The sequence below is a fragment of the Carcharhinus amblyrhynchos genome, chromosome 15 (genome assembly GCF_965287045.1).
Source record: "Carcharhinus amblyrhynchos chromosome 15, sCarAmb.v2.hapA, whole genome shotgun sequence".
NCBI lineage: Eukaryota > Metazoa > Chordata > Chondrichthyes > Carcharhiniformes > Carcharhinidae > Carcharhinus > Carcharhinus amblyrhynchos.
Genome location: NC_137338.1, coordinates 51,250,711 through 51,278,662, shown reverse-complemented (window position 1 = coordinate 51,278,662; position 27,952 = coordinate 51,250,711). Strand labels below are relative to the sequence as shown.

Genomic DNA, 27,952 nt, shown 5'->3' with positions numbered 1-27,952 from the left:
CAGTGTCAACAAAATGAAGGAGATAGTCATAGACTTCGGGAAGTATAATAGAGGGCATGCCCCTGTCTACTTTAATGGGGATGAAGTAGGAATGGTTGAGAGCTTCAAGTTTTTAGGTGTCCAGATCACCAACAACCTGTCCTGATCACCTCATGCTGACGCTACAGTTAAGAAAGCACACCAACACCTTTACTTTCTCAGAAGACTAAGGAAACTTGGCATGTTCACTACAACTCTCTCCAACTTTTACAGATGCACCATAGAAAGCATTCTTTCCAGTTGTATCACAACTTGGTATGGCTCCTGCTCTGTCCAAGACTGCATGAAACTACAAAGGGTTTTGAATGAAGCCCAGTCCATCACGTAAACCAGCCTCCCATCCATTGACACTGTCTACATTTCCCGCTGCCTCGGAAAAGCAGCCAGCATAATCAAGGCCCCCACGCACTCCAGACATACTCTCTTCCACTGGGAAGAAGATACAAAAGTCTGAGGTCACAGAAGAACATCTTCTTCCCTGCTGTTGTCAGACTTTTGAATGGATCTACTTCACATTAAGTTGATCTTTCCCTACACCCGAGCTCTGACTGTAACACTGAATTGTGCACTCTCCCCTTCCCCTTCTCTATGCCCGGTACATTCTCTGTCCAGCATGCAAGAAACAATACTTTTCACTGTATACTAATAAATCAAATCAGATTAGATCAAAAACTGAAATACAAACACCAATAATCAGCAGATCTGGAAGCATCTGTGAAGTGAGAAACCTTTTGTAGCTAATATATAACTTCTTGGGAACGGAAGATTTCCCAAGAAGCTGCTCGATCTGCTGAGTTTTTCCAACTCCCGTGTTTTCATTTCCAGCTTCCTTCAGAGTACATTCTGCACTCTCTCCATTTCTTCTCTATGAATGGTATATTTTATCAGTATAGTGCGCAAGAAACAATACTTTTCACTGTACACTAATACATGTGACAATAATAAATCAAATCCTCAATAAATAATGTGGCCAAGCAAAATATTTATTAATGCTATTTTACAGAAATGCACCAAAAGTGTGATGCAGAAAATGTAGGTGGTAGGGCCTGGGTGGGATTGTGTTTGGTGCAGGCTCGATGGGCCGAAGTGCCTCTTTCTGCACTCTAGGGATCTATGATCTAAATATTTTTCCAAGACTTTATATCCACTATTCGAAAAAAACAAAGGTTTTAGTGAAACACACAGCCTTTAAACATACTTAGATTCAGACCAAAAATTTGGAATGAAAACTTACCAAAAGAAATAACGAACTCCTTCAAATGTTCCATTATGTCGTCCTATTTCATCACTTTCCAGTTCTACACCCAGGTATGCTTCCTGTCGACCTGGTAGATGACCCAGGTACTTTATCATTCCTTTGCTGATTTTTCCTGCAGGCCGGGAGAATTTAACAAGATGCCCGATTTTCAGATCTGCAATGTCCCTGGGAGCAAATGGACGTCGGGGCAGCACTGCCTTATCAATAGACCTATTTAAAAGAAAGAACTTTTTTTGCTTAAAATCATTGCAGTAGTATCTCAACCACTTCAAACTTCAGGGAGACTGGTTTGTAGAGTAGGCTATAACATTGTTCATTTATCTTTAGGGTTGCTGGACAACAATGGCCTTTTAAAAGCCATTATTTGAAGCAATGTTAGTGGAATTTTACCCTAGATCTTAGCCATGTCACATCTGCTGAATAGCTAATAGCAAATCTCAATTTTAAAAAAAACATTCTTTAGTAAGGCTGCGTGTAATATATATATATGAACTATAATGAATATTGAACTTTTCAACATGTTTTAAAACATCTCCTTTAACAGAAACAGAATATTCTGAAAAGGGAGACAGTGAAATCACAATGAACGATATAACTCTGAGACATGTCCATGTGTTCTAGTTGACACAGGGAGAGAAACTTGAACCAAAACACGTTGCCATGTTGGAAGTTTAACACCTTTTCACAGAAATCTCACAGAAGAAGGATAGCTGCTGTTTGAGATGCGGAGACAAAAAAGCTCCTGCTGTGAGAAAGTAGATACATTAGTGTGTAAGAAGTTCGTGAGAGTTCAGCTTCTGTTAAAAAGGAAGGCAACAGATGGAACTCTTGAAGATTTAGGCAACAGTGAGTCACCAAGGTATGCCTTGCTGCTGATAATTGGATCTGGAAAACTCAAATATGTAGTGGAACAATTGTTGAAAAACACAAGGTTTTGACCAGGCATACTGGGGAGAAGCAAATCTCATAACTATGGGACTATTGTTGGAGAATGAGAAACTTGCCTTTCTCTTTCCTTTGGTGTCTCAGTGGCTTGTTAGGTAAAGTTTTATCAATGTTGATTTTTAGTTTGTTTGTTAAAGTCATAAATGTGAAATTTTGTCGTTTGACTCCCACAATTGGTTCTTGGGAAATTCATCTCTTTTTGAAGATTAATGATGTCTGTGAAAGGCATGATCCCTATACCAAAGTCTAAAATCAGCTATACATAGATAACCAGATTGCTGATACACAATTACTGTTTATAGAAAGAATCATAGAAACCCTACAGTGCAGAAAGAGGCCATTTGGCCCATCGAGTCTGCACCGACCACAATCCCACCCAGACCCTACCCCCATATCCCTACATATTTACCCGCTAATCCCTCTAACCTACATATTTCAGGACACTAAAGGGCAAATTTGAGCATGGTCAATCAATCTCACCCGCACATCTTTGGACTGTTAATTCTTTAAATATTCATTGTTGAATAATGTTAATCCATTGTCTGATATTCTATATTGAATAAATGTATTTTGAAATATAATTTTAATACTGCACTTTAAAAAAAAAAGTAATAGTCCACACTGACCCTGCGAAAGAGCATCACAACAACCCCCCCCACACTCCCCCATCCTGTGCCCATACCTCATCCCACCATCCCCGTAATCCCATGCATTTGCCATGGCTAATCCACCTAATCTACGCATCTTTGGACACTATTGGGCAGTTTAGCATGGCTAATCCATGCTGTGGAGGGAAACCGGAGCACCCAGAGGAAATCTATGCAGACACAAGAAGAACACGTTATTATTAACATGCAAACTCCTCACAGTCACCCAAGGCCAGAATCGAACTTGGATCCCTGGTATTGTGAGCAGCAGTGCTCACCACTGTGCCAACATTGCAACAAAGATGTTTCAATTGATGTTGAATCAATTTAAAGCTGCTGTGAGGTCCCACTTGTGACCACATTGTGAAATGCAGATCAGAACTGTGTAGCGATCTATTAGCGGGCCAGCTTGGTGGGACATTTGAGCAAATGTTTGGGCAGTAATGTGCAGAATTCTCACACATTATAGAATGTATGTGTACTTTATCCCATTGAAATCAATAAAATCTGACAAGTACCATAGAGGGTAGATGATCTGAAACATTACAACAAAATATAAAAATAGCAATCTTTTCAGAAATCTCTGAACTCAATTGCCTCTGACTTTTCCTCACTAACCTCAGTGTTTTTTTCCTATTGGGGTGGTTGCTGCAAAAAGCAGGCGTTGAAGGTATGGATTTGCAGGGGGTTGAACTGGAACACTGTGTCTTTAGGAATGGATGGTATCCATTACTCTGACTTATTGATGACATGTTATCATCTTCGCTCCCCTCATCTAGATCAAACAGACTACCTGGAGAGGAGAGAAAAAAAGTGTTAACTTTGCACAAGCTCTACCATGCTAGGTCAAGGCTGATTTGCCATTCCATTCTCATCAAAAGGCTCTGTACTAATCTTTAATAAAGGGAGCGATTCTCCTGGCCTGTTGTACTGCTTGAGTAGCACAACAAGCCGGGAAATGTCAATGGGTGGTCAGAAATGGGAATCGCGACCAGGAGTTGCAACTGGCATCTGGCTGATCACGATTGTCCCAGGCCATTTTTTCAATGTAATCAGCCTTGTGCCGGGGAACAATGTGAGGCTGATTACACTGTGCAAATCTGATTTGCATTGACTTAGCGAGCCCAGGATGCAATCATCTGGGCTTGTTAATGTTAATGTTACTGACCCCACTAGTGGAGATCCATCAGTGAGAGTCACAGCATCACAATGAGGTGTGATGGTCTCACTGGTGGGACCAGAGGCCAATAAAGCCCACTAGGATGTCAAAGGCAGCAGTTGCCCTTTTGGCAGTGCCAGCCTGGTGCACTGGTAGTATCCATCAGGCACCTGATCGAGGGGATGGGGGAATAGGAGAGGAAGAAATGAGGGGGAACTCTGCATTGGTGGGTGGGGGCTGGTGGAGAGGCTGGTGCTTGGAGGCTGGGGTGGGGTGGTGTAATGTCTCAGCGTGGGGGCTGGGGCATGGGAGAGAGAGTGCATTTGGGGCCAATGAGCAAGAGACCGGTGATTGGAGTACAATATACTGGAAGATCAGCGCAGGTGCACTTGCCCCCTCAGCAGTCCAATGCTGGCCTCTGTGCTGAGATTAGGATCCCCCCCAGTACCGGTGTAAATCCCCTGATGGTCTCTGTAGTGCAGAAATTCATTAAAATTCATCAGCCAAAAAACAGGTGGAAAAATGCTCATTTTCCTGCCTATTGGGCATTTAGTTTTTTTTCCTGGGAAAATCACAAAAATGTCAAATTGATGGTCACTTAAGAACTAACCACAAACAATCTGATTCAAGTTTCAAAATCCTGAATCCATACTTTTAGTCAATTGTGTATAAAACAGTCGTGAAAACATTTTCACTCCAAACGATGTGGTATTTTCTTCAAATAAAGTACTGGGATAGCATCAGAGAGCACTGGAAAGTATTTTAATTACATAGAGCAGCTGTGTGTGAAAATATCAACAAATTTGATAGATTTCCTCAATTCATATTTCATATTTCAACAGTTTTCTGATTTGTAATCTCTTCAATAACATTCAATTCTGTTCTCATGTTATTTTATATTTTTCAATAATCTTACAGATCTTAAAGCCACATGAACGGAGTAATTTGCTCCCTTCCCTCCCCCACCTATTAAATCTTACAAATAGGGCACAATCTTCCTGGTCCGCTGCACTGCTTCAGTAGCACAACAGGGTGGGAAATGTCAGTGGAGGGCCTGTAACGGGATTCGTGACCAGTGTCCAGCTAATCTTGACTTTACCAAGCCATTTTTTTAAATGTAATCAGCCTCTCACTGGAAATCAGCAAAAGGTTGGTTACCATATGGAACTCATCATTTCAATATCATTCGCGCACCTGGGACAGTATTCTCTGAGCCGGTGAATGTTCCTCCCCACTACCCACTTCAGCGGAGGTTCTCACCAGTGGGGATTAAATCTCCAGTGCAGAAGGAGGCCATTTGGTCCATTGAGCTTGCAGCCACCACAATCCCACACAGGCCTTTCCCCATAACCCCTGAGACGAAGGGGCAAGTCGTCATGGCCAATCAACCGAACCCACATTTTGGACTGTGGGAGGAAACCCGAGCATTTGGAGGAAACCCTTGCATACATGGGGAGAATGTGCAAACTCCACACAGTCACCCGAGGTCAGAATTGAACCCAGGTCCCTGGTGCTGTGGGACAGCAGTGTCACTAGTAGTGTGCCGCAGGGCTCAGTACTGGGACCTCTTTTTGTAATATACATAAATGACTTGGAAGAGGGAGTAAGTGGTGTGATCAGCAAATTTGCAGATATATAGGACTATAGGAAGGATGTGACAGCACTAGAGGGGTACAAAGGAGGTTCACCAGGATATTGGAGAGGCTTGGATTGTTTTGGTTACAGCAGAGAAGACTTAGCAGGGGCATGACTGGAGTGTATAAGATTATGAAGGGTATGGACATGGTGAGTGGGGTGTGAGCAGTGGGGAGCAGTGTCTGGCAATACAATGGGATATAGATAGGCTGGTATATTGGGCAGATACATGGCAAATGGACTTTAACCCTGATAAATGTGAGGTGATGCATTTTGGCCGAAATAATGTAGGGGGAGTTATATGATGAAGGGTAGACCTATAAAGAGTATAGAAACGCAGCCGGACCTGGGGGTGTAAGTGCACAAGTCTTTGAAGGTGGCAGTACAAGTGAAGAAGTTTGTGAAGAAAGCTAATGGTATGTTAGCCTTTACAGGAAGGGGTATAGAGTTTAAGAGTTTAAGTGCACAAGTCTTTGAAGGTGGCAGTACAAGTGAAGAAGTTTGTGAAGAAAGCTAATGGTATGTTAGCCTTTACAGGAAGGGGTATAGAGTTTAAGAGCTGGAGTCTAATGTTGCAGTTGTATAGAATATTGATTAGGCTGCATTTGGAGTACTGCGTCCAGTTCTGGTCACCTTATTACCGGAAGGACGTGGAGACCCTGGAGAGAGTGCAGAGGAGATTTACCAGGATGCTGCCTGATATGGAAGGGCTGGGTTATGAGGAAAGATTGAGCAAATTGGGGCTGTTTTCCCTTGAAAGAAGGAGACTGAGGGGGGATCTAATAGAGGTGTATAAGATTATGAAGGGTATAGATAGAGTAAACAGTGGTAAGCTTTTTCCTATGTTAGAAATGTACATTACGAGGGGCCACGGGCTTAGGGTGAGGGGGCGAGGTATAACACAAATGTTAGAGAGAGGTTTTTCACACAGAGGGTAGTGGGGGTATGGAATGCTCTGCCAAGCAAGGTGGTAGAGGCAGGCACGCTGGAGTTGTTTAAGAGTTACCTAGACAGGCACATGAGTGGGTTGGAGGTGGAGGGATATAGGAGATTGTTGTAAATAAGGTTCAGTAGCCTTGGGACGTCCCTGGTAACGTATAAGGATGTAGATGATACTATTGTTTTTCTCTTTTAATTCACAGGTGCTTCGGTCTGCCTTGTTGTCCAACGAGGGGCATACACGCGATGGGTTGCACGAGGGCTGCTCTTGAATGTTTTGAGAATAGCCTAGTACTTCATGTCGTTAACGTACGCTTAAACTGGACCAGATGCTGGGCAACACGACAGCTCAGTGACTATCACTGATTGCTGTGCAGACACATGGATTTGGGCCAGTGTCTGTGGAGTTTGCGCATTCTTCCCGTGCTTGCCTGGGTTTTCTCCGGGTGCTCCGGTTTCCTCCCACACCCCAAAGATGTGCTATTAGGCTGATTGGTGTAATAAATTGTCCCTAAATTAGTTTCCCTCAATGTGGATTGCCATAAGCATAGATAAGGGTCATGGGTGGAGGGGTGCGTGGGTAATGTTAAAATGGCGGCACGGGCTCGTTGGGCCAAAGGGCCTGTTTCCTGGACTGTTTTGTTCTTTGTTTAACCACTGTACCACCCTAATGACCTTGCTGGTCAGGACAGAGGTCATTGAGGACCCCCCAACTCCCACCTCCAATAGGTGAGGGATAGGGAGTTGCCCGTTGAGCAGTGCCAGCCTGGTATCTTGGCCGTGTCCAAGGGGCACCATTATGATACTTCACATTTCATTTTTTGGGAGAATTCCACCTAATCAATGTGGTCAGTCTTGAAGGTTTTGGAGAGAGAGAATGAGTTTCAGTGCAGCTTGTAAAAGTATGTCTTCAAACAAGCTCAACCCCAGCCAGAACTCTGCTACAGACCTAGCTTCTCCCAGTAACCATATCATCACATGAGCCTGCCTATCTAAACCCACATTCCATTCCTTTAATCAAAAACCCAAAGGGAACTTTTCCTAAACAAAAGTCCATTAGATCTATCTTAGCAAACACTACATGGTTAAAATGAATTATCCTGCCCTCCCAGCATCTGAGCTAAATGTTTTTCCAGACACACCGACCACCTGTAGCAAAAGGCTGAATTTTAAACTTTCTCCTTAAAATATCACCATATGTCTTTGAAGAGGTCTGCTTAAGAAGGCAATTCCATTGTCAGGAAAATATTGGTGTCATGCAAATAACAGTGATAAAGAACAAAGAACAAAGAACAAAGAACAACACAGCACAGGAAATAGGCCCTTTGGCCCAACAAGCCCGCACCGCCATTTTAACATTGTGAGTGCCCTCTTCTACCTATGACCTCGTGTACGCCTATTGGACTCCACAATAAAGGAATTATAACCAGATTGAGGGACGCCTAATTTAGGGACAATTTGTTACACCAATCAGCCTAAGACCACGTTTTTGGGGTGTGGGAGGAAACCGGAGCACCCAGAGAAAACCCACACAAGCACGGGGAGAATGTGCAAGCTCCCACAGGCACTGGCCCAAATCCATGTACCTGCATAGCAAACAGTGATGGTCACTGAGCTGTCATGTTGCCCATCAGCTGGTCCAGTTTAAACATACATTAACGACGTGAAGCACTAGGCAACTCTCGAAGCAACATCCAAGAGCAGCCCTCGCACGACCCACTGCGTGTATGCCCCTTGTTGGACAACAAGGCGGACCAAATCACCTGTGGATTAAAAAAAAAGACATCAATCAACATGTGCAACTTATACAGACATTCACGGAATCCCCAGAAGCTTAAACGTAAGATAAGTGAGCCAGAAAATATGTTGGGTGGTCCATAGGAATCAATTGATTCCCAAGAACATCCTAAGGGTCTTGATCCTTATTTAGAACAACCTTTTGTATCCCTCCATCTCTAGTCCGCTCATGTCCCTATCTAAGTAAGCCTTAAACAACTCTAGCGTGCCTGCCTCCACCACCCTACTTGGCAGTGCATTCCAGGCCCCCACAACCCTCTGCGTGAAAAACCTTCCTCTAACATCTGAATTATACCTCGCCCCTCTCATCCTAAGCCCGTGGCCCCTCGTAATTTTTGTATCCAACCTGGGGAAAAAGCTTACCACTGTTCACTCTATCTCTCCCCTTCATAATCTTATACACCTCTATTAGATCTCCCCTCATTCTCCGTCTTTCTAAGGAGAACAGCCCCAGTTCGCCCATTCTCTCCTCATAGCTCAGTCCTTCCATACCAGACAGCATCCTGGTCTGCACTCTCTCCAGGGTCTCCACGTCCTTCCGGTAGTAAGGCGACCGGAACTGGACGCAGTACTCCAAATGCGGTCTAACCAACGTTCTATACAACTGCAACATTAGATGCTAGCCTTTATACTCCATACCCCTCCCTATAAAGGCATCTCAGAAATTGAAATATTTTCTGCTGGTAATCTTCTGGCTATATATTTTGAAATTGTGGCAAAATGTAAGCTAGGGACAGAGTGTCTGTGAATGGAATGAGTGCATTTGATATGTTGACGAGTTCAGCAGCACTACAAACAGATGTTTGCCTAAGGACATTCAGCAACAATGGGGGACAGAACATTTATAGATTTGAATAAATTGTTAAAGGTACAAAAAAGGGATAGAGGTATGAGGAAAAGGGTGTCATGGGTTCCTAAAATGAGTTTATTTTGCTTGCTGGTTTAAAGCAATGTTTTAAAGCAAATTTGGAATCAATGCTTTTGCACTTGTTTATGTAAAAAAAACTTTCTATTTTCCTATAAAATTATAGAAATTTAATGGAATAAACAGGAAGAAACTGTTTCCATTGGCAAAAGGGCCTATACTTTGAAGTCATAGATTTAAGTTAATGATAAAAGAAGGATCATGAGCAGAATTATTTTTAGTCAGCAGGTATAATGATGTGGAATGCACTGCCAGAAAGGGAGGTGGAAGCAGATCCACTAATAATGATCAAAAGCGCAGTGCAGAAATACATGATGGAAAATTATTGCAGGACTCTGAAAAGTCCAGGGGTGTGGGACTAATTGGATAACTGTTTCAAATGGAAATTTCAAATATCAAATATGCCTATCGCTCTATCTCCTGCAAATCAGACCAAAAGGCTGTGCTCCTGCTCCCGGCTTACAAGCAAAAACTGAAGCAGGAGAACCCATCAAAGAAAGTCATGCAACGTTGGTCTGATGAATTGGATGATCTCCTATGGCTGCTTAAGCTCAGTGGACTGGTTAGTATTTAAAAACTCTGCGACCAGCCTGAACGAACTGACTTCTTTAGTTAGTGTGTAGAAAACTGTGTGCCAAAGAAGCAAATCCGCATGTTCTCCAACCGGAAACCATGGATGAACAGGGATATCCACAGCTTGCTGAAGTTCAGGTCTGGGCCATTAAAGTTAGGCAACACTGACCCATACAAAAAAACCAGATACTATCTAAGGAGATTCATCAAAGGTGCCAAAAGACAGCACCTGACCAGGCTAGAGTCCAGGCCAGTCACACCGACCCCTGCCAACTATGACAAGGTGTGCAAGACACAACAAGCTACAAGATGAAGGCATGTAAAATCGCCAGCTCCAACCCACCCCACCCTGATGAACACAATGCATTCTATGCCTGTTTTGAGCGAGGAGTCAGCAAGAGCATGCCCTCCACTCTGGATGAACCTGTATAAGGGGTCACCACTGCAGATATCAGAGCTGCTTTCTCGAAGGTCAACCCATGGAAAGTGACTGGCCTGGATGGGGTACCCGGATGTGCACTCATACCCTGCATGGGTCAGTTGGTGGGAATATTCACAGACGTATTCAACTACTCTTTACAACAATCCAAGGCCCCTATCTGCTTCAAGGAGACGACCACCACCCTGCTACTTAAGAAAAACCAGGCAGCGTGCCTTTTTGACTATCGGCTGGTAGCTCTGACCATCCATCATCATGAAGTGCTTCAAAAGGCTAGTCATGGCACAAATCAATTCCAGGACTGCTTGGATCCACTATAGTTTGCCTACTGCTGCAACAAGTCTACAGCAGATGCCATCTCCCTGGACCTGCACGCAACCCTGGAACACCTAGATAACAGAGGCACCTATGTCAGACTCCCATTTACTGACTACAGCTCAGCCTTCAACTCTGTTATTCCCAAGAAACTCATCTTCAAACTCTGTGGCCTGGGCCTCGGCACCTCCCTCTGTGACTGGATCCTGAACTTCCTAACTCACAGACCACAATCAGTAAGGATAGGCAACAACACCTCCTCCACGATCATCCTCAACACCGGTGTCCCAAAAAGCTGTGTTCTCAGCCCCCTATTATACTCCTTGTACACCTATGACTGTGTGGCCAAATTCCCCTCCAATTCGATCTTCAAGTTTGCTGACGACACCACCGTACTGGGTCAGATCTCAAACAATGATGAGACAGAGTATAGGAATGAATAGAGAATCTGGTGGACTGGTACGGCAACAATAATCTGTCCCTCAATGTCAACAAAATGAAGGAGACTGTCATCGACTTCAGGAAGGGTAAAGGAGAACATGCCCCTGTCTACATCAAGGGGGACAAAGTAGAAAGGGTCGAGAGCTTCAAGTTTTTCAGTGTCCAGGTGACCGACAACCTGTCCTGGTTGCCCATGCCGACATTATACTTAAAAAAGCCAACAGTGCCTCTATTTTCCCAGAAGACTAGGGAAATTTGGCACGTCAGCTACGACTCTCACCAACTTTTACAGATGCACCAGAGAAACCATTCTTTCTGGTTGTATCACAGCTTGGTATGGCTCCTGCTCTGCTCAAGATGACAAGGGCCTACAAAATGTTATGAATGTAGCCCAATCCATCACCCAAACCATTGGCGTCCCATCCATTGACTCTGCCTAAACTTCCCACTGCCTCAGCAAAGCAGCCAGCGTAATTAAGGACCCCATGCACTCGGGCATTCTCTCTTCCACCTTCTTCCGTTGGGAAAAAGATAGAAAAGTCTGAGGTCACGTACCAACCGACTCAAGAACTGCTTCTTCCCTGCAGCTGTCAGACTTTTGAATGGATTTACCTTGCATTAAGTTGATCTTTCTCTACGCCCTAGCTATGACTGTATGACTACATTCTGCACTCTCTCGTTTCCTTCTCTACGAATGGTATGTTTTGTCTGTGTAGCACACAAGAAATAATACTTTTCACTGTATGTTAATACATGTGACAATAATAAATCAAACCAAATGGATTGCACAGGTACAATGGGCCAAATAGTCTCCATGTGCTGAATGATTCTGTGAAAAAAGTCTCTGAAGAAATGAAAATATTCCTTCTCGCACCTCATCAGAGCCAAGAGTTTTGGATGAAACATTCTTTCAGATGCAAGACAGATAATGCACTTCAGTTCATCCACGCAGTTTGATCAGGAATAAACTGCTGCAGTGTTTCTCTAACTCGCTGGAGTTTTTTGAGGAGGTAACACAAAGGCTTGATGAGGGTAATGCTGTTGATGCGTACTTGGACCTTCAGAAGGCAGTTGATACAGTGTCACACAACAGACTTGTGAAAATACTTATAAGCTCATGGATAAAAGGGACAGTAGCAATGTGAGTGCAAAATTGGCTGAATTTTGGCAGAGGGTAATGATTAATGTAAATTTTTTGGGTTGGAGGAAGGTCTGTAGTGGTATTCCCCAGGAGTCGATATTGGGAAGTTGCTTTTCTTGATATCTATTAATGATCTGGATCTTGATGTGCAAGAGGCAGTTTCAAAGTTTGTGGATGATACAAAACTTGGAGGTCTTGTAAACTGTGAAGAGGACAGTGCCGAACTTCAAAGAACATAAACATGTTGGTAGAGTGGGCAGATAGGTGGCAGATGAATTTCAATGCAGAGAAGTGTGAAGTGATGCATTTTGGTAGGAAGAATATGTAGAGACAGTAGAAAATAAAGGGTAAACTTCTAAAGCGGGCGCAGAAGCTGAGGGACCTGAGTGTACATGTGCAAAGATCATTGTAGGTTGCTGGGCAGACGAAGAGCAGTTAAAGCATATATTATTCTGGGCTTTATAAATGGGGGCATCGAGTACAAGAGCAAGTTATGCTGAACCTATACCAGACTCTAGTTAGACCTCAGCTGGAATATTGTGTATAGTTCTGGGCATCATACTAGAGAAAAGATATGAATGCATTCAAGAGAGCGCAGAAGAGGTTTACAAGAATGGTTCCAGGGATGAGAAACTTCAGCTATGAGGACAGATGAGAGAATTTGGGACTGATTTCCTTGGAAAGAAAGCTGAGAGGAGATTTGATCAAGATGTTCAAATTCATGAGGGGGCCTGACAGAGTAGATACTGTTACCGCTCTTAAAAGAATCAAAAACGAGACGGCACAGATTTGAGGTGATATGTATGATGTGAGAGAAAACAACAAGTGGTCCAGGTCTGGAATGCACTGGCTGGAAGTGTGTTAGAGGCAGGATCAATTGGCTAAAATGCTGATCTGGAGAGTCGGTGCGGACAAGATGGACCAAATGGTCTCCGCTGGTGCCATAACAATTCTGAGATTCCATGAAAGACAATGGGATAAATTCTCCAGTGTTTATCCTGTTCTAAGGTTTCTGAGGTCAAAGCTGTTTGTCATCAAATGTACTGTGGCAGAATTCTTGGAAAAATTGTGAGTGCCTGCTGTATCAAACACAACTTAAATCAGCATTTAGAATTTGCAGCCAAGTAACATAATCTAATCCCAAAATAACTTGTCTCCTGGCATTCATGTTGAATTTCCATTGAAAAAGGTAGATTCCATTTTAACTTTAGCGCTGTTTAAGAAGCATATAAAATAAATTACAGAAATGTTCCTATTTTGCCACAGTGGTAGACTAAATAAGGCAAGTTCACCTCTTTTGCGATCCCTTTTCTATGCTGATTAAATAGGATTTCTGTTCCCATAACAATGCCAGCTGAGAACTGGTGATATTTCAATTCATATAATTAAAAAAAAGTATTATAATATCAAGAAGTAATACAATCGGGCAGCTGGCTCTTCTCCTTTGGGGTAAGTTTTGATTAACTGATGGGAGGAATGTGTAATTAAATTTGGATTATAAAGCTTGCTCTGTTCTGAAAGAGAAGGTTAACAGGGTCAAGGAGTTCTGCAGTTTCAAGGCCCTGGAGAAAAATAGTAGAGAGGTTTGGTGCAATGAGGTTTGATTTCAATTGAGTGTGAAGATGCACCAAACCAGCAGAACATGTATGGCGATACAATTCAAACCTAAGAGGAACAAGAAAGGAAATTTCAGAATAGAATAGAAAGTGACCAGAAAGATCACAGTCATTAATTCCATGAATATATTTTTAGCCTGGCAGGGAACAATGACAAAAGTTTATTCACACATATCTTGTTGTTTGGAGGAAACAAAGTGCAGTCCATCAATCAACCTAGCTTGGAGGCATTGGAATAAAGCCAAGCTGTTTGTTTCTTAGTGAAAGACATGCTAGTAAATACCTTCAAGATGTTGCTTGTATGAATTTGAGGCCTGGTTATAGATCCCATTGTTGCAGGATGCGAGGAGAACCTCGGTGTTGTCACTGTCCACTGAAACTGGAGAAGCATTACTTGTAGCCCTGTTTTTGTCCTCATCTGTGGGCAGAAAATACAGCAGTTCAATGTGAGTTAAACTCAGTGTTAGATACACAAGTAACTTGGTCCAGTGCAAAACAGAGGCACCAAAACAACACAAGCTTATTCTCCAAATATCTCTTTGTGATATCTCCTGGTTGGTAGTTGTAGAAAACGGGCAGGAACGGACAAAAGCATTTATCTGGGATTTCTGTCGGCAGGCAATCAGGACAAACTCTGAGGAAATGTTCATATGAAATGAATCAGGAGCAACAAAGATTTAGATGTTGAGTTAAAATGCAAAAAGGGGAAAATTTTGCTGGATGATATAAAGCAGGCTGCATAGCAAATGTTAATGTGTCCCTTTGTGGCTGCACATATTCAGAACTTCGTCTGTGTATTTTTATTTTAAGAGACAAAAGTAACCAGAATTTGCACTTGGACTCTCTTGCAATCAATCCCTGAAATTCAACTACATCAGATCTCCAAAACCAATCCTAAAGACATGTCAGCCTGCAAAACTAATTACACACTAATTTATCACATTGTTTCAAAGAATCTGGCCACAAATAATCAAAATTAGTGTGATATGTCTGAAATTGGAGTGGTGTTGCACCTAGTTTGGAAATGGTAAAACAAGAAGTTTTGATAAGTATGGCACCAAATGGAAACTTGTGTCCTCACTATAAGTGGTTAAAATAGTGTAAGTTAATGTTGACCTCCTCCTTTCCCATTCATGTGCTATATTGTGCATAAAGAAGGCTTAATCCAATGTAGTTAATTATCTGTGAACATCTTTCTTACCTGCTGTTCTAATTTCATCGACTTTCAAAACAGTACTAACTGATGTTAAGCAACATTAATTTACCATCCCACGTTTGGAGCCTTTGATCCAAGGTCACTCCTTTGCGAGGTTTGGTTGGACCACTTCTCTCTTCAACTTTGAAATATTCAAATCTGTCCAACAGTTTTGAAAACAAGCAGAATTAATAGAGTTAATCTGTCTCCAAATGAAGATAAACAATCTCCATCACCCTTGCAGGGGAGTTGAGCACAATTCCATTTGGCCTTGATGTAGCAATAGCATATCTTGCAAAACAGGACACTTAGGCTGATAGTGCATACAGACTTATCCACTTACACTCCCACTACTTTCCAACAGACGCTGCCAACTGGACTGTGTTCTCAGTTGTGAGCTGACAGAGGCTCAGTATTCTGCACTCTGTCAATCTACAGGCAAAATACCATTCAACAAGAAAGAATGACGATTGAGAGACACCTGATATATTAAATTGGAGAGGGGGGAGAAAAGACAGTTGAAATGAATTTTGAAAACTTTGGGGTGAACTTCTAAATTCCTGACCCATCCATTGGTCAGTGTATTTTTTTAATCCAACCACTGCATCAGACTTTCAGGTTTCCTGACCGAAATAACTTCCACAAGGCCAGTGTCCTTTCACCAAATTCAGCTTTATTTACAATAGTTATTACTTCCCAGTATGGAGTATAAACCCTGAGTGCCAGTAACCTGGACATTCCAAATTACATATCTTTGAAGAGCTTTCAGATTTGACAGCATTAACTGCCTCAATCAGAGCTCATTTTCTAACAGGTCCACCTTGTGGACTGGGGAGGCAATGGTCTAGTGCTGTCATCACCAGAATCCAGGGATTCAGCTAATATCTTGGGGATCCGGGTTTGAATCCCACCACGGCAGATGATGGAATTTGAATTCAATAAAACTTATCTCGAATTAAGGATCTGCCGATGACCATGAAACCATTGTCAATTGTAGGAAAAACCCACCTTGTGGACCCTGTTAAAGTCATTACATTGACCAATTAGAACAAGACTATTTCAGCAGAACAATTTAAAGGGACCCACAATGGAGGTGGCCCTCCAATCATCTTCACCTTGACATCTACAGAGGTGGTGATGGACATAAGCCATTTTGCAACATATAGGGCTAGTGGAGATGGAGATCTCCCAGTTACCTGGTAATAGAATTCAATGTCACACAACTACATGATGTAAACACACTAATTTTGAGCTGATGTCACAAGACAACAAAATATGATGGTCTGCACAATGATGTCTTAGCACGCTGTCACCTTGTCAGTTCTAATTCATGTTTTTAAATTCAATAGGTCCATCACGAATTAGTGTCAGAGGAGGGCAAAGACTCTTTCAAGATTACTCACTCAGAAGGTACAATGTCACATGCCTTACTGGGACCGCCAAGGCAAATATCACCGGGTGAAGCACACTTCACAGGTATACAGGAGTATGTATGGGAGACAGGTAGAGCAGTGGAGCATCCCTGTTGGATAGTGCAGGGTCCCAGCTGGCCTCAGTAGCCATCAATAAAGGGGACAATTGTAGAGCAGTGGCAATGTGCTGGGTTCTCACTGTGATTTGAGAGAGATTGGAGGAGTCCATCTCTGTCATAAATATCCTGATGTCTACATCTTTGGAAAGAGTGGCCACCATTAAAGAGCATCAGAAGTGGCAGTCAATCAGATGCATGCTGGTCCTTGCTAATGGTCTGCACCATCAAGCTGTTACCTTAAGCAGAGTGGAGGAAAGTCCCAGCTTGTTTGTTCTGTGTCCCACTGAGTGCAGGAAAGTGCTTTCCAGCTCTTGGTCAGCATGGAAATCTGGACATGGGAGGAGGGATTCTGACCTTTCTCTCCTTCCATAGCCCCCACCACCACCAAGGGTATTCCTGCACTGGTGTGGCACTTTGTGGTAGGACTTTTCCAGTCTTTGAAACCCAGAGAATGTCGGTCAAGAGCTCCCCATTTATTAAAGTATGGATACGTGCCACCAAATCTGCTAAAGAATGGTAGAAAAAGGACAACAGAGGATTTGCTGCTGCACAAACGTTTGGGTGTTTTGTACGATGTTACATTTCTGTTTCACTGGTCTTATCTGTTTTTACCTGCTGTCTGCAAAGTGGCCTTGTGAAGAATGACAGAACAAGGGTTAAGGATGAAAATGGATGTTTGTGAAAGTAATGAAATGTTCTGCGACTGCACAGTGTTGGGGGCTGAGTTCAGGATTTGTGGCCCAGCTAGTTATACTGCCTCAGTACAAGTGAAGTGTGCCTGAATCAGGTCATCCCAGGCACCAATATGTGTGACTCCTGCTGCCCTTGCCACACACTACGTATTGAGAGCAGCATGGTGACACACTTGACAACAGTGGTTAGCACTGCTGCCTCACAGCTCCAGGAACCCAGGTTCGATTCCTGGCTTGGGTCACTGTCTGCGTGGAGTCTGTACGTTCTCCCCATGTCTGCGTGAGTTTCCTCCGGATGCTCCGATTTCCTCCCTCAGTCCAAAAGACATGCTGGTTAGGTGCATTGGCCATGCTCCCTCAATGTGCTCGAACAGGTGCCAGGGTGTGGCGACCTGGGGATTTTCACAGTAACTTCATTGCAGTGTGAACGTAAGCCACTTTGTGACACTAATAGGTAAACTTTATCGCACTGCTCCTACTCTGTAGTTGCTCTGCATCTTCCTCTTACTGGATATCACTACTGCACAAAGCGCAGCAGACCACTCTCATTATGAATATGTTTGTTGGCTGCTGCATTGTGAAAGCACCTGCTTTCTGATTGCTTGCTCTGTACCAGCTCTGGTGGTCAGATGCATTTTATTCCTTAGCTTCACTGTCTGGATTCCTCATAGGTACTATCAGCCACATCTTCAGAGAGTAGTTCTTGTCTTCAAGGAGTCATAACTTTGTTTTGAGATGTGTAAATCTCAGGGAAGCTCGACTAGCCCAGGACCAAAGCAGTATGCCAGCTCCCTGGGGTGTTTGCGCAGAACAGATGCTCTTTTGGTGGCTGCAGACGAACTGAGCATTGTCACACATGATATTGTTCAATGGGACATGCAATTGTGGGCAGCAGACTGTGAGTTTCTACAAATATTACCAGGAAGAAGTCAGTCAAAGAAATGAATGGCGATGGTGAATAGGACATGCATTTATCAGCAGGTCCTCTTTCAGGAGGCTGGGTATGTCAGCAATCAGCTGACAGTAAACCCGGAACTTCCTGAGGTACTGGTGCTCATTCATATCCAGATAGCCTTTATATTTCATGATTTTATATTCTGCATGAGAGTATCACTTGCTGCAATCTGGAGCTTAGTGCTGTGGCGGTGGTGATTGAGGCGAAGGCTGCTGATGCGGCTATTCATTCTATCTGAAGTCCAAGATAGAGCTGTATCAGTTCTCCCATGCTGATCTGAAGGTTAAGAGCTCAGAAGTATAGATCAAACTCAATCGACTTCAAAGTAGCAGAAACAGCCTACAAAATACTGCAGTGAAAGCCCTTGCTCAGAACAAACCTATGAGGAAATCCTTTCCACTTGGGCAAGGAAACAGTTGTAAGGACGCAATGTTTAAGGCATGGCTTGCCTATCACTGGCTCATCCCTCATACCTTGCAGTCCCTGGTGAATTCCATGAAATCCATGCACATACCCTTTAATGTCAGAATCAGGATAAAAGGAGCAGAGAATGAGTACTTAACATTTTAAAATATTTGACCCCACTCTACCTACAGTGGCTTCTGATCACACTGAGCTTAAAGGGAGCGGTCAGTAGGTTGGTGACATGCTGACAATTTCAACACTTTTAACCTGCTACCCACTCACAAACCCACCCACCTTATCAGGTACAGCCGAAGAATTTCAGCCGACAGTCACCCTGCCACCGTGGCAGACATTAGCGAACTCTCTCTTTCCTTACCTGAGCTGTGAAGAGGGGGAAGCTCCCTGGGACTGGGATGGAAGAGAAGAGGTTTTCTGTCGGATACCCTTTTGTTCCTTTTGTGGCCGTTCCGACTTCTGTGCTGATGTTGCACCACCATCTAGCAAACCAAAGACACGTACATTATTCAGCAAAAGGAATGAACAACAAAGAACAACAAAGAACAACACAGCACGGGAAACAGGCCCTTCGGCCCAACGAGCCCACGCCGCCGTCCTACTATCTCAGTGACCTATTCATGATTTTAGTCTACGTCTAACGTGCGAGGATCAGGGAGGTCCAATTTAGGGACAATTTTAGTACCCAATCAATCAGCCTAAAAGCACATCTTTGGGGGATGTGGGAGGAAACCGGAGCACCCGGAGGAAACCCACGCAACCACGGGGAGAACGTGCAAACTCCCACAGACACAGGCCCAAATCCATGTGTCCGCACAGCAACAGAGATAGTCTCTGAGCTGTCATGTTGCCCTCGAGATGGTCCAGTTTAAGCACACTAACGACATGAAGCAATAGGCAACTCCCGAAGCAACATCCAAGAGCAGCCCACTACAACCTGCCGCCTGCATGCCCCTTGCTGGACTTAAATGCCTGTGGAGACAAAAAAATTCATTATTAAACAGGCAAAGACTAACATTCCTGAGGCAAAATGTATTCCCAAGCCTACAATGTTCAGTAAGGCCTACTATATCCCCCTATATGTAGCCCGCTCATATGGCTGTCTAAGTGACTCTTAAACAACCCTAGCGTGCCTGCTTCCACCACCTTACTCGGCAGTGCATTCCACACCCCCACTACCCTTTGCGTGAAAAACTGCCCTCTAATATTTGTCTTATACCTAGCCCCCCTCACCCTAAGCCCGTGACCCCTCGTTCTATCCATTTCTAGTAGCGGAAAAAGCTTACCACCATTTACTCTATCTATCCCCTTCATAATCTTATAAACCTCTATTAGATCCCCCCTCAGCCGACGTCTCTCAAGGGAAAACAGCCCAAGTTCATCCAATCTTTCCTCGTAAGACAGCCCTTCCATACCAGGCAACATCCTGGTAAATCTCCTCTGCACTCTCTCCAGGATCTCTACATCCTTCCGGTAGTACGGCGACCAGAACTGGACACAGTACTCCAAGTGAGGCCTAACCAACGTTCTATACAACTGCAACATCAAACTCCTACTCTTATATTCTATACCTCTTCCTATGAAGGCTAACATACCATACGCTTTCCTCATCACATTCTGCACCTGTACCGACACCTTCAGGGACTTATGCACTTGCACCCCCAGGTCTCTCTGCGTATCTATACTCCGGATAGTTCTACCTTTTATCGTATAACTCCCCTCCACATTATTCCGGCCAAAGTGCATCACCTCGCATTTCTCCGGATTAAATTCCATTTGCCATCTATCTGCCCAATCTACCAGCCTGTCTATGTCCTGTTGCATTGCCAGGCACTGCTCCTCAGTACCCGCCAATCCAACCATCTTGGTGTCATCAGCAAATTTGCTGATCACACCACCTACCCCCTCTTCCAAGTCATTAATATATACCACAAATAGAAGAGGTCCAAGTACCGAGCCCTGCGGCACACCACTGGTGACAGGCCTCCAATTGGAAAAGGAGCCTTCCACTACTACTCGCTGTCTCCTCCTCCCAAGCCAGTTCTCCACCCATCTACATACCTGGCCTTGTATCCCATGAGCCTTCACCTTTTCTATCAGCCTACCATGAGGGACCTTGTCAGGATGATGGAGGAATGAGGAGGAATCCCAAAAATTAAAAACAGTAGAGATTTAATAATGCAGAACCAATTGGGTTCACTTTTTAATAATGTCAGTGCTGTAAATTTTCAATGTTAGGTGGAAGTGTAAAAAATTAATTGTGAAATAATTAGTGGATTGTGATACCAATCATATACAATGAAAAATATATTAAAATAAATAGCAGCTTTCATCTTTGGATCACAACACATTATTTAACCTGTACGTACAGCACTATTTTCAAAGATGTATGAAAGCTGACCACATCAAATGGACCTTGAAATTGAGCTCATTAAAAACCTTTTAACAGAATTACCAACTCACTTACACAAAGGACAAAAATGTTTCTCATAAAACATTAAGTGTCCATAAGTTGAAGATTTGAAATTTAAATTTAAATCCTGTGAAAAAATTACTCATTAGCCATGTTCCTTTATTGGACATATTTCCATATCAATACACTGGACAGCTAGCTGATGCAATATAATTAACTGTATCTATTATCATAGAATCCCCACAGTCAGAAGGAAGCCATTTGGCCCATCAGGCCTGCACTGACAACAATCCCAACCAGGCTCTATCCCCACAACCTCACACTTTTACTTCTCTAATCCCTCTAGAAATGAGCATCCTGGGTCACTAAGGGGCAATTTAGCATGGCAATCTACCTAACCTGCACATCATTGGACTGTGGGAAGAAATTGGAGAGCCCAGAGGAAACCCACGCAGACATGGGGAGAATGTGCAAACTCCACACAGACAATGACTCAAGCTGGGGATCTAATGAAGGTGCTGTGAGACAGCAGTGCTAACCACTGTGCCAAAGTGCTGCCCATTATTTTAGCACCAATTTCACATACTACAGGGGAATAACATTGATTTTTTAAAATGTAATGTCAAGAAGTTAAGTGATTCTTCAATTTAATTTAATTTAAAATTGAGAATTTGCCTATGAAATTATATGTTTGTTTTAACTTCAAATAAATATCTTTTTATTGTGCAGGTTAGATAGTTTGGCCATGCTAAATTGTCCCTTAGTATCCCAGGATATGTGGGTTAGGAGGATTAGCAAGGTAAATACATGGGGTTATGGGGATAGAGCCTGGGTGGGATTGTTCTTAGTGCAGACTTGATGGATCAAATGGCCTCCTTCTGCACTGTAGGGATTCTATGATTTTATTGTATTTATACCGTGTTTCTCATCACGTCCCAATTCAGTTCATCTGTTACTTTCACATAACAATAAAAAGTCTAAGTAAGGTAGTAGTTCATAGAGCTTCTAGATTTTCCTATATATAGCGATACTTACTCTGAGTTATTTTTTCAAAAATATTTCCATAGTAAAGGAATCTTGACAGGTGTCAATATTTCTGTAATTGCAAACTTCCTCTAAATGTCTAATTTGGTAACAAAAGATTTTCGAAATAACATAATGGGTAAAGGCACCAGACCTACATACACATATACATCAAGTATATGTCAAGTTAGCTGATCTTATCCTTGGCAGCAGTTAATCCCAGGAAAGGGATTTAAAATCAACCAAGCTTCCTGCTCTTGATCATAATCTAGTGATATCTGCCACATAGTATGTGTGCGGACAGTGGGAGAAAATGAATCAAGTGTAACTGTGATAATCTTTAGTACCTTGGCTCACATATAATGAGTGGTCAACTTGAGTAAGATACTCAAGTGCTGAAGAGTGTTATGAATTATTCTGAAGTTATGTTTTTAGAAAAGAAAGGAGCAATTATGGTTAAAATGAACAATTAGGAGAAAATGAGAATGTAATAGATGCTGGTAAGAGACTTGCAAACAACAACCCATTAATATGGTGTTAAATCTTGTCCTTGCTTATATAATGTTACCAGTACTTTGGCCAAACTATCTTTACCACCGAAATGAGCATTGTTGATTTGCAATAATGCGAATATGGAAGAGGGAAGGGACTTTCACCCAGTACGTGTATTACCACACAATTCAGTTGTCCCTATGCACAAGCAGATAAGGTAACAATGTCAAGCAAGATCTCATAAACTGCAAGCAAATGAATGCTGTTGGCAGGAGTGTTCCAACAAAGAATGCTGGCCTGGAAATCAAGACCTCTGCTCATTTACAAATGATAGTATGGCATATCTTGCGTCGTGAAAGGTATTAGTAAATCCTAGCATGGTGGCAAAGTGGTTAACACTACTGCCTCACAGTGCCAGGGACCCAGGTCCGATTCCTGGCTTGGGTCACTGTCTGTGTGGAGACTGCATGTTCTCCTTGTGTCTGCATGGGTTTCCTCTGGTTGCTCTGGTTTCCCCCCCACAGTCCAAAGATGTGTTAGTTAGGTGCACTGGCCACGCTAAATTCTCCCTCAGTGTACCCGAACAGGTGCCAGGGTGTGACCACTAGGGGATTTTCACAGTAACTTAATTGAAGTGTTAATGTAACACTTTATAACACTTATAATACTTATAACACTAATAAATAAACTGAAACTTAGATTTAATTTACAAATAGCAATTAATAATGTTCTGAGCATTGTCATATATAATAATGCTGTTGACTATCTTTATTGACTATATCAATATTGCTGTGAGGTTCTGAGAATTTTAGAATCATACCTTTTTTGGTAGCTTTGCCGTTCTTTTTCTTGAAGGTTTTCTTCGAGAGCCATTCGCGCTGCTGCTTGAAATCCCACAGTAATTCTTTCAGTTGATGGTTTTCTTCATCAAGTCTGTGGTTGGCTTCTCTGAGTTTTCGCGACTCGTTCCGTAATTGTTGGATTTCATCCAGTAAGCCAAAAACATCCTCTTCCAAAGTATGCCGGGATGGGTCAGAATGGAGTCTGTTAATCTGAGATTGTTGGAACCAGAGTAAATGCTGATAAACCAAGCTTTGACATTCGAGCCACTGAATCAATGAAGCACAATGAGATGCTGGTGATTTTGTCTGTGTACTGTATAGGTTTTCAGATTGGGATCTCTCAGGTTTTTGCTTGCTATCAGATACTTGCATTTCTCAACATGCTAGCTCATTATTGCTGTTGATGTTTCATCCTAAAAATGTTTTCTACAATGGATGGTACTGTTTTGCTTTGGACAGCTGATGCTGTCAAGAGCTTAAGGAAGACTGTCCCCTGGAATATGGCAATTGCATACAGCCAGAGGTTTGAAAAATATAGGCCATTGAATATAGTGGAAATATGAGACCGAATTGAGGGAAACTACTTCAGACTATGCAAGAAACACAAATAGCCACTAGATGGAGTCTGTGCACTAATTTAACAAATGCTTTAATTGTTTTAAATAGAAAATGCCAGAAATGCACAGCAGGTCAATCAGCATTGAGGGCAGCAGATTTCCTGAGATAAGTTCCATTTAGCTTATCTTCTAATAGATGATGACAATTAGCATTTTTCATTTTTATTACATTTCCAACAAGCCTGATTTTCTTTTGATGTCCAATTATAATAAAATATCATTTGCATATAATGGGTAAATAACACACATTGGATTGCTGATTATGGGGTATTAATAACCTGTGGTCTTCATTTACTCAACCTTTTAGAATCATAGAATCCTATAGTGCAGAAGGAGGCCATTTGGCCCATCGAGTCTGCACCAATCACAATCCCACCTAGGCCCTATTCCCATTATCCCATACATTACCCTAGCTAGACCCCAACACTGGGATCAATTTACCATGGCCAATGGTCAATCTACCTAACTTGCACATCTTTGGTCTGTGGGAGGAAACCGGAGCACCCGGAGGAAACCCACGCTGACATGGAGGATATGCAAACTCCACACGGTAGTGACCTAAGCCGGGAATTGAAGCTGGATTCCTGGCACTGTTAAGCAGCAGTGCTAACCACTGTGCCGCCATGCCACCCTTTTATTGTGCATTTTAAAGGCATCAAGTCTGCCAAGCCCAAAAAGGAGTGTGTTTGTATATTACAGCAAAGACAGGGACAGAAAATTATCCCTTAAAGGTAATTTTATACATGTTGTCCTGGGAAAGGACAGAGGAAGAGCCAAGTTCATGCATGACTCGTGCAGAAACGCAACATTGGCTTTATAGATCAAACAGCTTTCTTTTTTGCTGGAACCGCTCGATAATCCTAAGAATTTTTTTTAGGCCTCAAAATTGTCTGGACTTAATATCCTGGGCCTTTACTTTGGTGATGTAACCTGAGGATCATCACATCTCAAGCAAGGAGCAAGGCTGAGAAGGTGGAGCTTTCATGGATAACCTCAGGCGATACGGGAATTGAACCCCTGCCTTTTCTTCGGGATTGCTGGCTGCCTCTTTTGGTATTCTTTGTGGGAATCCTTCTGGAGGCCAGTTAGCTCACTGATGCGGAGTGATGCCAACAGCAGGGGTTCAATTCCCGTATTTCCTGAGGTTATCCATGAAGGCTCCACCTTCTCAGCCTTGTCCCTTGCTTGAGATGTGGTGATCCTCAGGTTACATCACCACCAGCCAGCTCTCCTCCCCACAAGGGGAACAGCAGCCCCTGGTCATCTGGGACTATGGTGACTTTACACTTTTACCTTCTGGGGAACTGTTAGATAGGAATTAGGAGCAGAAAGAGACAAATTCAGATCTTTGAGTCTGTTCCGTCATTCAATTAGATCATGACTGATCTCTTCCTGGTCTCAAATCCACTCCCCGTCTGCTCCCTATATCCCTCTTCACTTTTTTTAAAATTAGAAATATGTCTATCTCCGATGTACTTTATTCTTCAATTTGTCCCATCAAGCAAGATGAATTTCACCCGTTAAAGGGTTAACTCCTTTACTCAGCTACAATTCCAGGGGTGGTAGTTATTTCCCATCAATTGTATTCAAGATTTGTTGGCTGGTGTAAGGCCACTCAACAATGTAAATGATCATACCTGAATCTGAACTTGTTTTCCTATAATTGCAGTTTTAACAATGATGGTTTTTTAAGATATGTTATCTGTTTAATCTCAGTAATTCTTAAAAGTGAGCACCTTATCTTTAAGGTAGTCAGTTTCTTTCTTGGCATCCTGTAGCTCTTCTGCATGTTTCGATCTTAATTTAGTTAGTTCGCCTTTCAGCTGGGAGATTTCCTCATCAGCTTTGGTGAGTTCACTGACAGCGCTATCATTGGCCTCCTGGAGATCCTTGAGATAACTCTTTAAGTCCTCTGAAAAAAACAAGAACTTCAGTTGTAACGAGATGAAAGAAAATAAAAACAATTACTCAGCAACGTCATCCAAAACAGATCAGAATCCACATATATGCTGTGGGTGACCAGCTCTGCCTCACCACTACCTCCCTTGACCCTAGCAGTGTCTCTGATGTGTCGGGCTGCTTATGTAGCATCTAATACTGGATGCTTAGAAGTTTCTTGCAACTAAATATTAGGAAAACCAAAGGCATTTTGTCTTCAATGTTCAGCAGAGATGTTGTTCCCTGGTAAGTAATTCTATCACTTTCCTTGGCAACTGACTGAACCACATTGTTCACTATCTTCCAAATCCATATCTGCTCCATCACCAAGACCTCCTACTTTCACCTCTGTAACATCGCCCGTCTACCCCTGCCTCAGCTTGTGTGTTGCTGAAATCATCATCCATGTCTGTGCTCCTGTAAACATGTCCATGCTCTCATGGCTGACCTCCCATATTCCACTGAAATATGAAATCAAGCTGATCCACAATTCTGCTGCTGTAGTCTAAGTTGCATCAAATTCCATTTAACCAACATCCTTATGCACACTGACCTACACTAGCTCCCTGTCCAGCAATGCCTCAATTTTCATTTTTTCTTATTCATAGCCTTGTCCCTACCTGTATCTGTAATTTCTTCCTTCTGAGATAATTGTGCTCCTCTGATCCTGCCATCATGCACATTTCCTATTTTTACCAGTCCCTCATGGTGGCCGTGTCTTCAGCTAAGTTGAGCTCTAAGCTCTAGGGATTTCTTCCCTCATTCTTTCTTTAAGATGCTCCTTCAAAGCTGCCTTTTTGGCCTGGCATTTGGAAACCCCATCTCCACATGTATTGTGAGTCATTCTACTTTACAAGTAGACCCCACCACTCTGCACACTACAAAATATAATTATCTCTCTCTCCTGTGCATGTAACATAGGGGCATCCGCGGAGGAAGGAGCTGATGACTCGAGGAAAATCAAGCCTGTTGTGTACACACAGGAAAAGTTTGGGGACAGACTCTGAATGATCAGTAGAAGGTATGGCACAATTTGCAGTTGACTATATTCAGCCTTAAAGAGAAGGAGGGATACAGGGCAGATTCACAGCTCAATAGGTTTCCCTCTCTCTCTCAATCCCGTGTTCAATTGTGGCCTCAGGCCACTGTCTGTGTGGAGTTGGCACATTCTCCCAGTGTCTGCGTGGGTTTCCTCTGAGTGCTCTGCTTTCCTCCCTCAATTCAAAGATGTGCGGGTTAGGTTGATTGACCCTGCCAAAATAAAGCTAGTGTCAGGGGGATTAGTGGGGTATATATGAGGGGTTATGGGAATAGGGCTTGGATGTGTGGTCGGTGTAGACATGAAGGGCCGAATGGCCTCCTTCTGCACTGTAGGGATTCTATGCTTTAAAAGTGTCATTTTGGAATGTTTCTATCAATGGTAAATTACCAAAATAAGTGGTTTTTCTAAATATCTGTTAGAACCATAGAATAGTGCAGAAGGAAGCCATTCATCCCATTGAACCTGCACCAACTCTCCCAAAGAGCATCATACCCAGACCCTCCTCTCCTCTCTATCCCTCTAACCCTGTGCATTTACCATGGCTAATTCACCCAGCTGTCTAAGTGACACTAATTTACCATGGCCAATTAACCTAACCCGCATATCTTTGGTCAATGAAAGGAAACCGGAGAACCTGGAGAAAACTCACGCAGACAAGGGGAGAACATCGCAGAGACAGTCACTCGAGGCCAGAGTCAAAACGGGGTCGTGGTGTTGCAAGGCATTAGTGCTAATCACTGTGTCACCATGCACCCATCTCCAGTACAATTATTACTTGAAGAGTCTGAAGGAAGACCTCAAATTGAAGGAATGTTCATGATCTCAACCAAGATAATTGTTAGAAACCGTGCCTTTCACAAATTGCAGGCTCACTGCTTTTAGCCCGATTCCAAGAGTAAATGGGAGACATTCACATTTTTAAA

General features: G+C 42.9%; 1 protein-coding gene across 1 annotated transcript in view; it reads right to left on the bottom strand.

Annotated features, from left to right (window-relative positions):
- The window catches only part of LOC145352984 (uncharacterized), an 82,124-nt gene that overhangs the window by 9,325 nt on the left and 44,847 nt on the right, over positions 1 to 27,952 (bottom strand). Inside the window, exons 4-10 of the mRNA XM_080203290.1 lie at positions 25,786 to 25,961; positions 23,411 to 23,642; positions 19,024 to 19,144; positions 15,135 to 15,223; positions 14,153 to 14,287; positions 3,508 to 3,682; positions 1,274 to 1,507 (exon numbers count right to left, since the gene is read on the bottom strand). Of these exons, the coding sequence (XP_080059416.1) occupies positions 1,274 to 1,507; positions 3,508 to 3,682; positions 14,153 to 14,287; positions 15,135 to 15,223; positions 19,024 to 19,144; positions 23,411 to 23,642; positions 25,786 to 25,961 (1,162 nt within the window). The remainder of the gene's footprint in view (positions 1 to 1,273; positions 1,508 to 3,507; positions 3,683 to 14,152; positions 14,288 to 15,134; positions 15,224 to 19,023; positions 19,145 to 23,410; positions 23,643 to 25,785; positions 25,962 to 27,952) is intronic.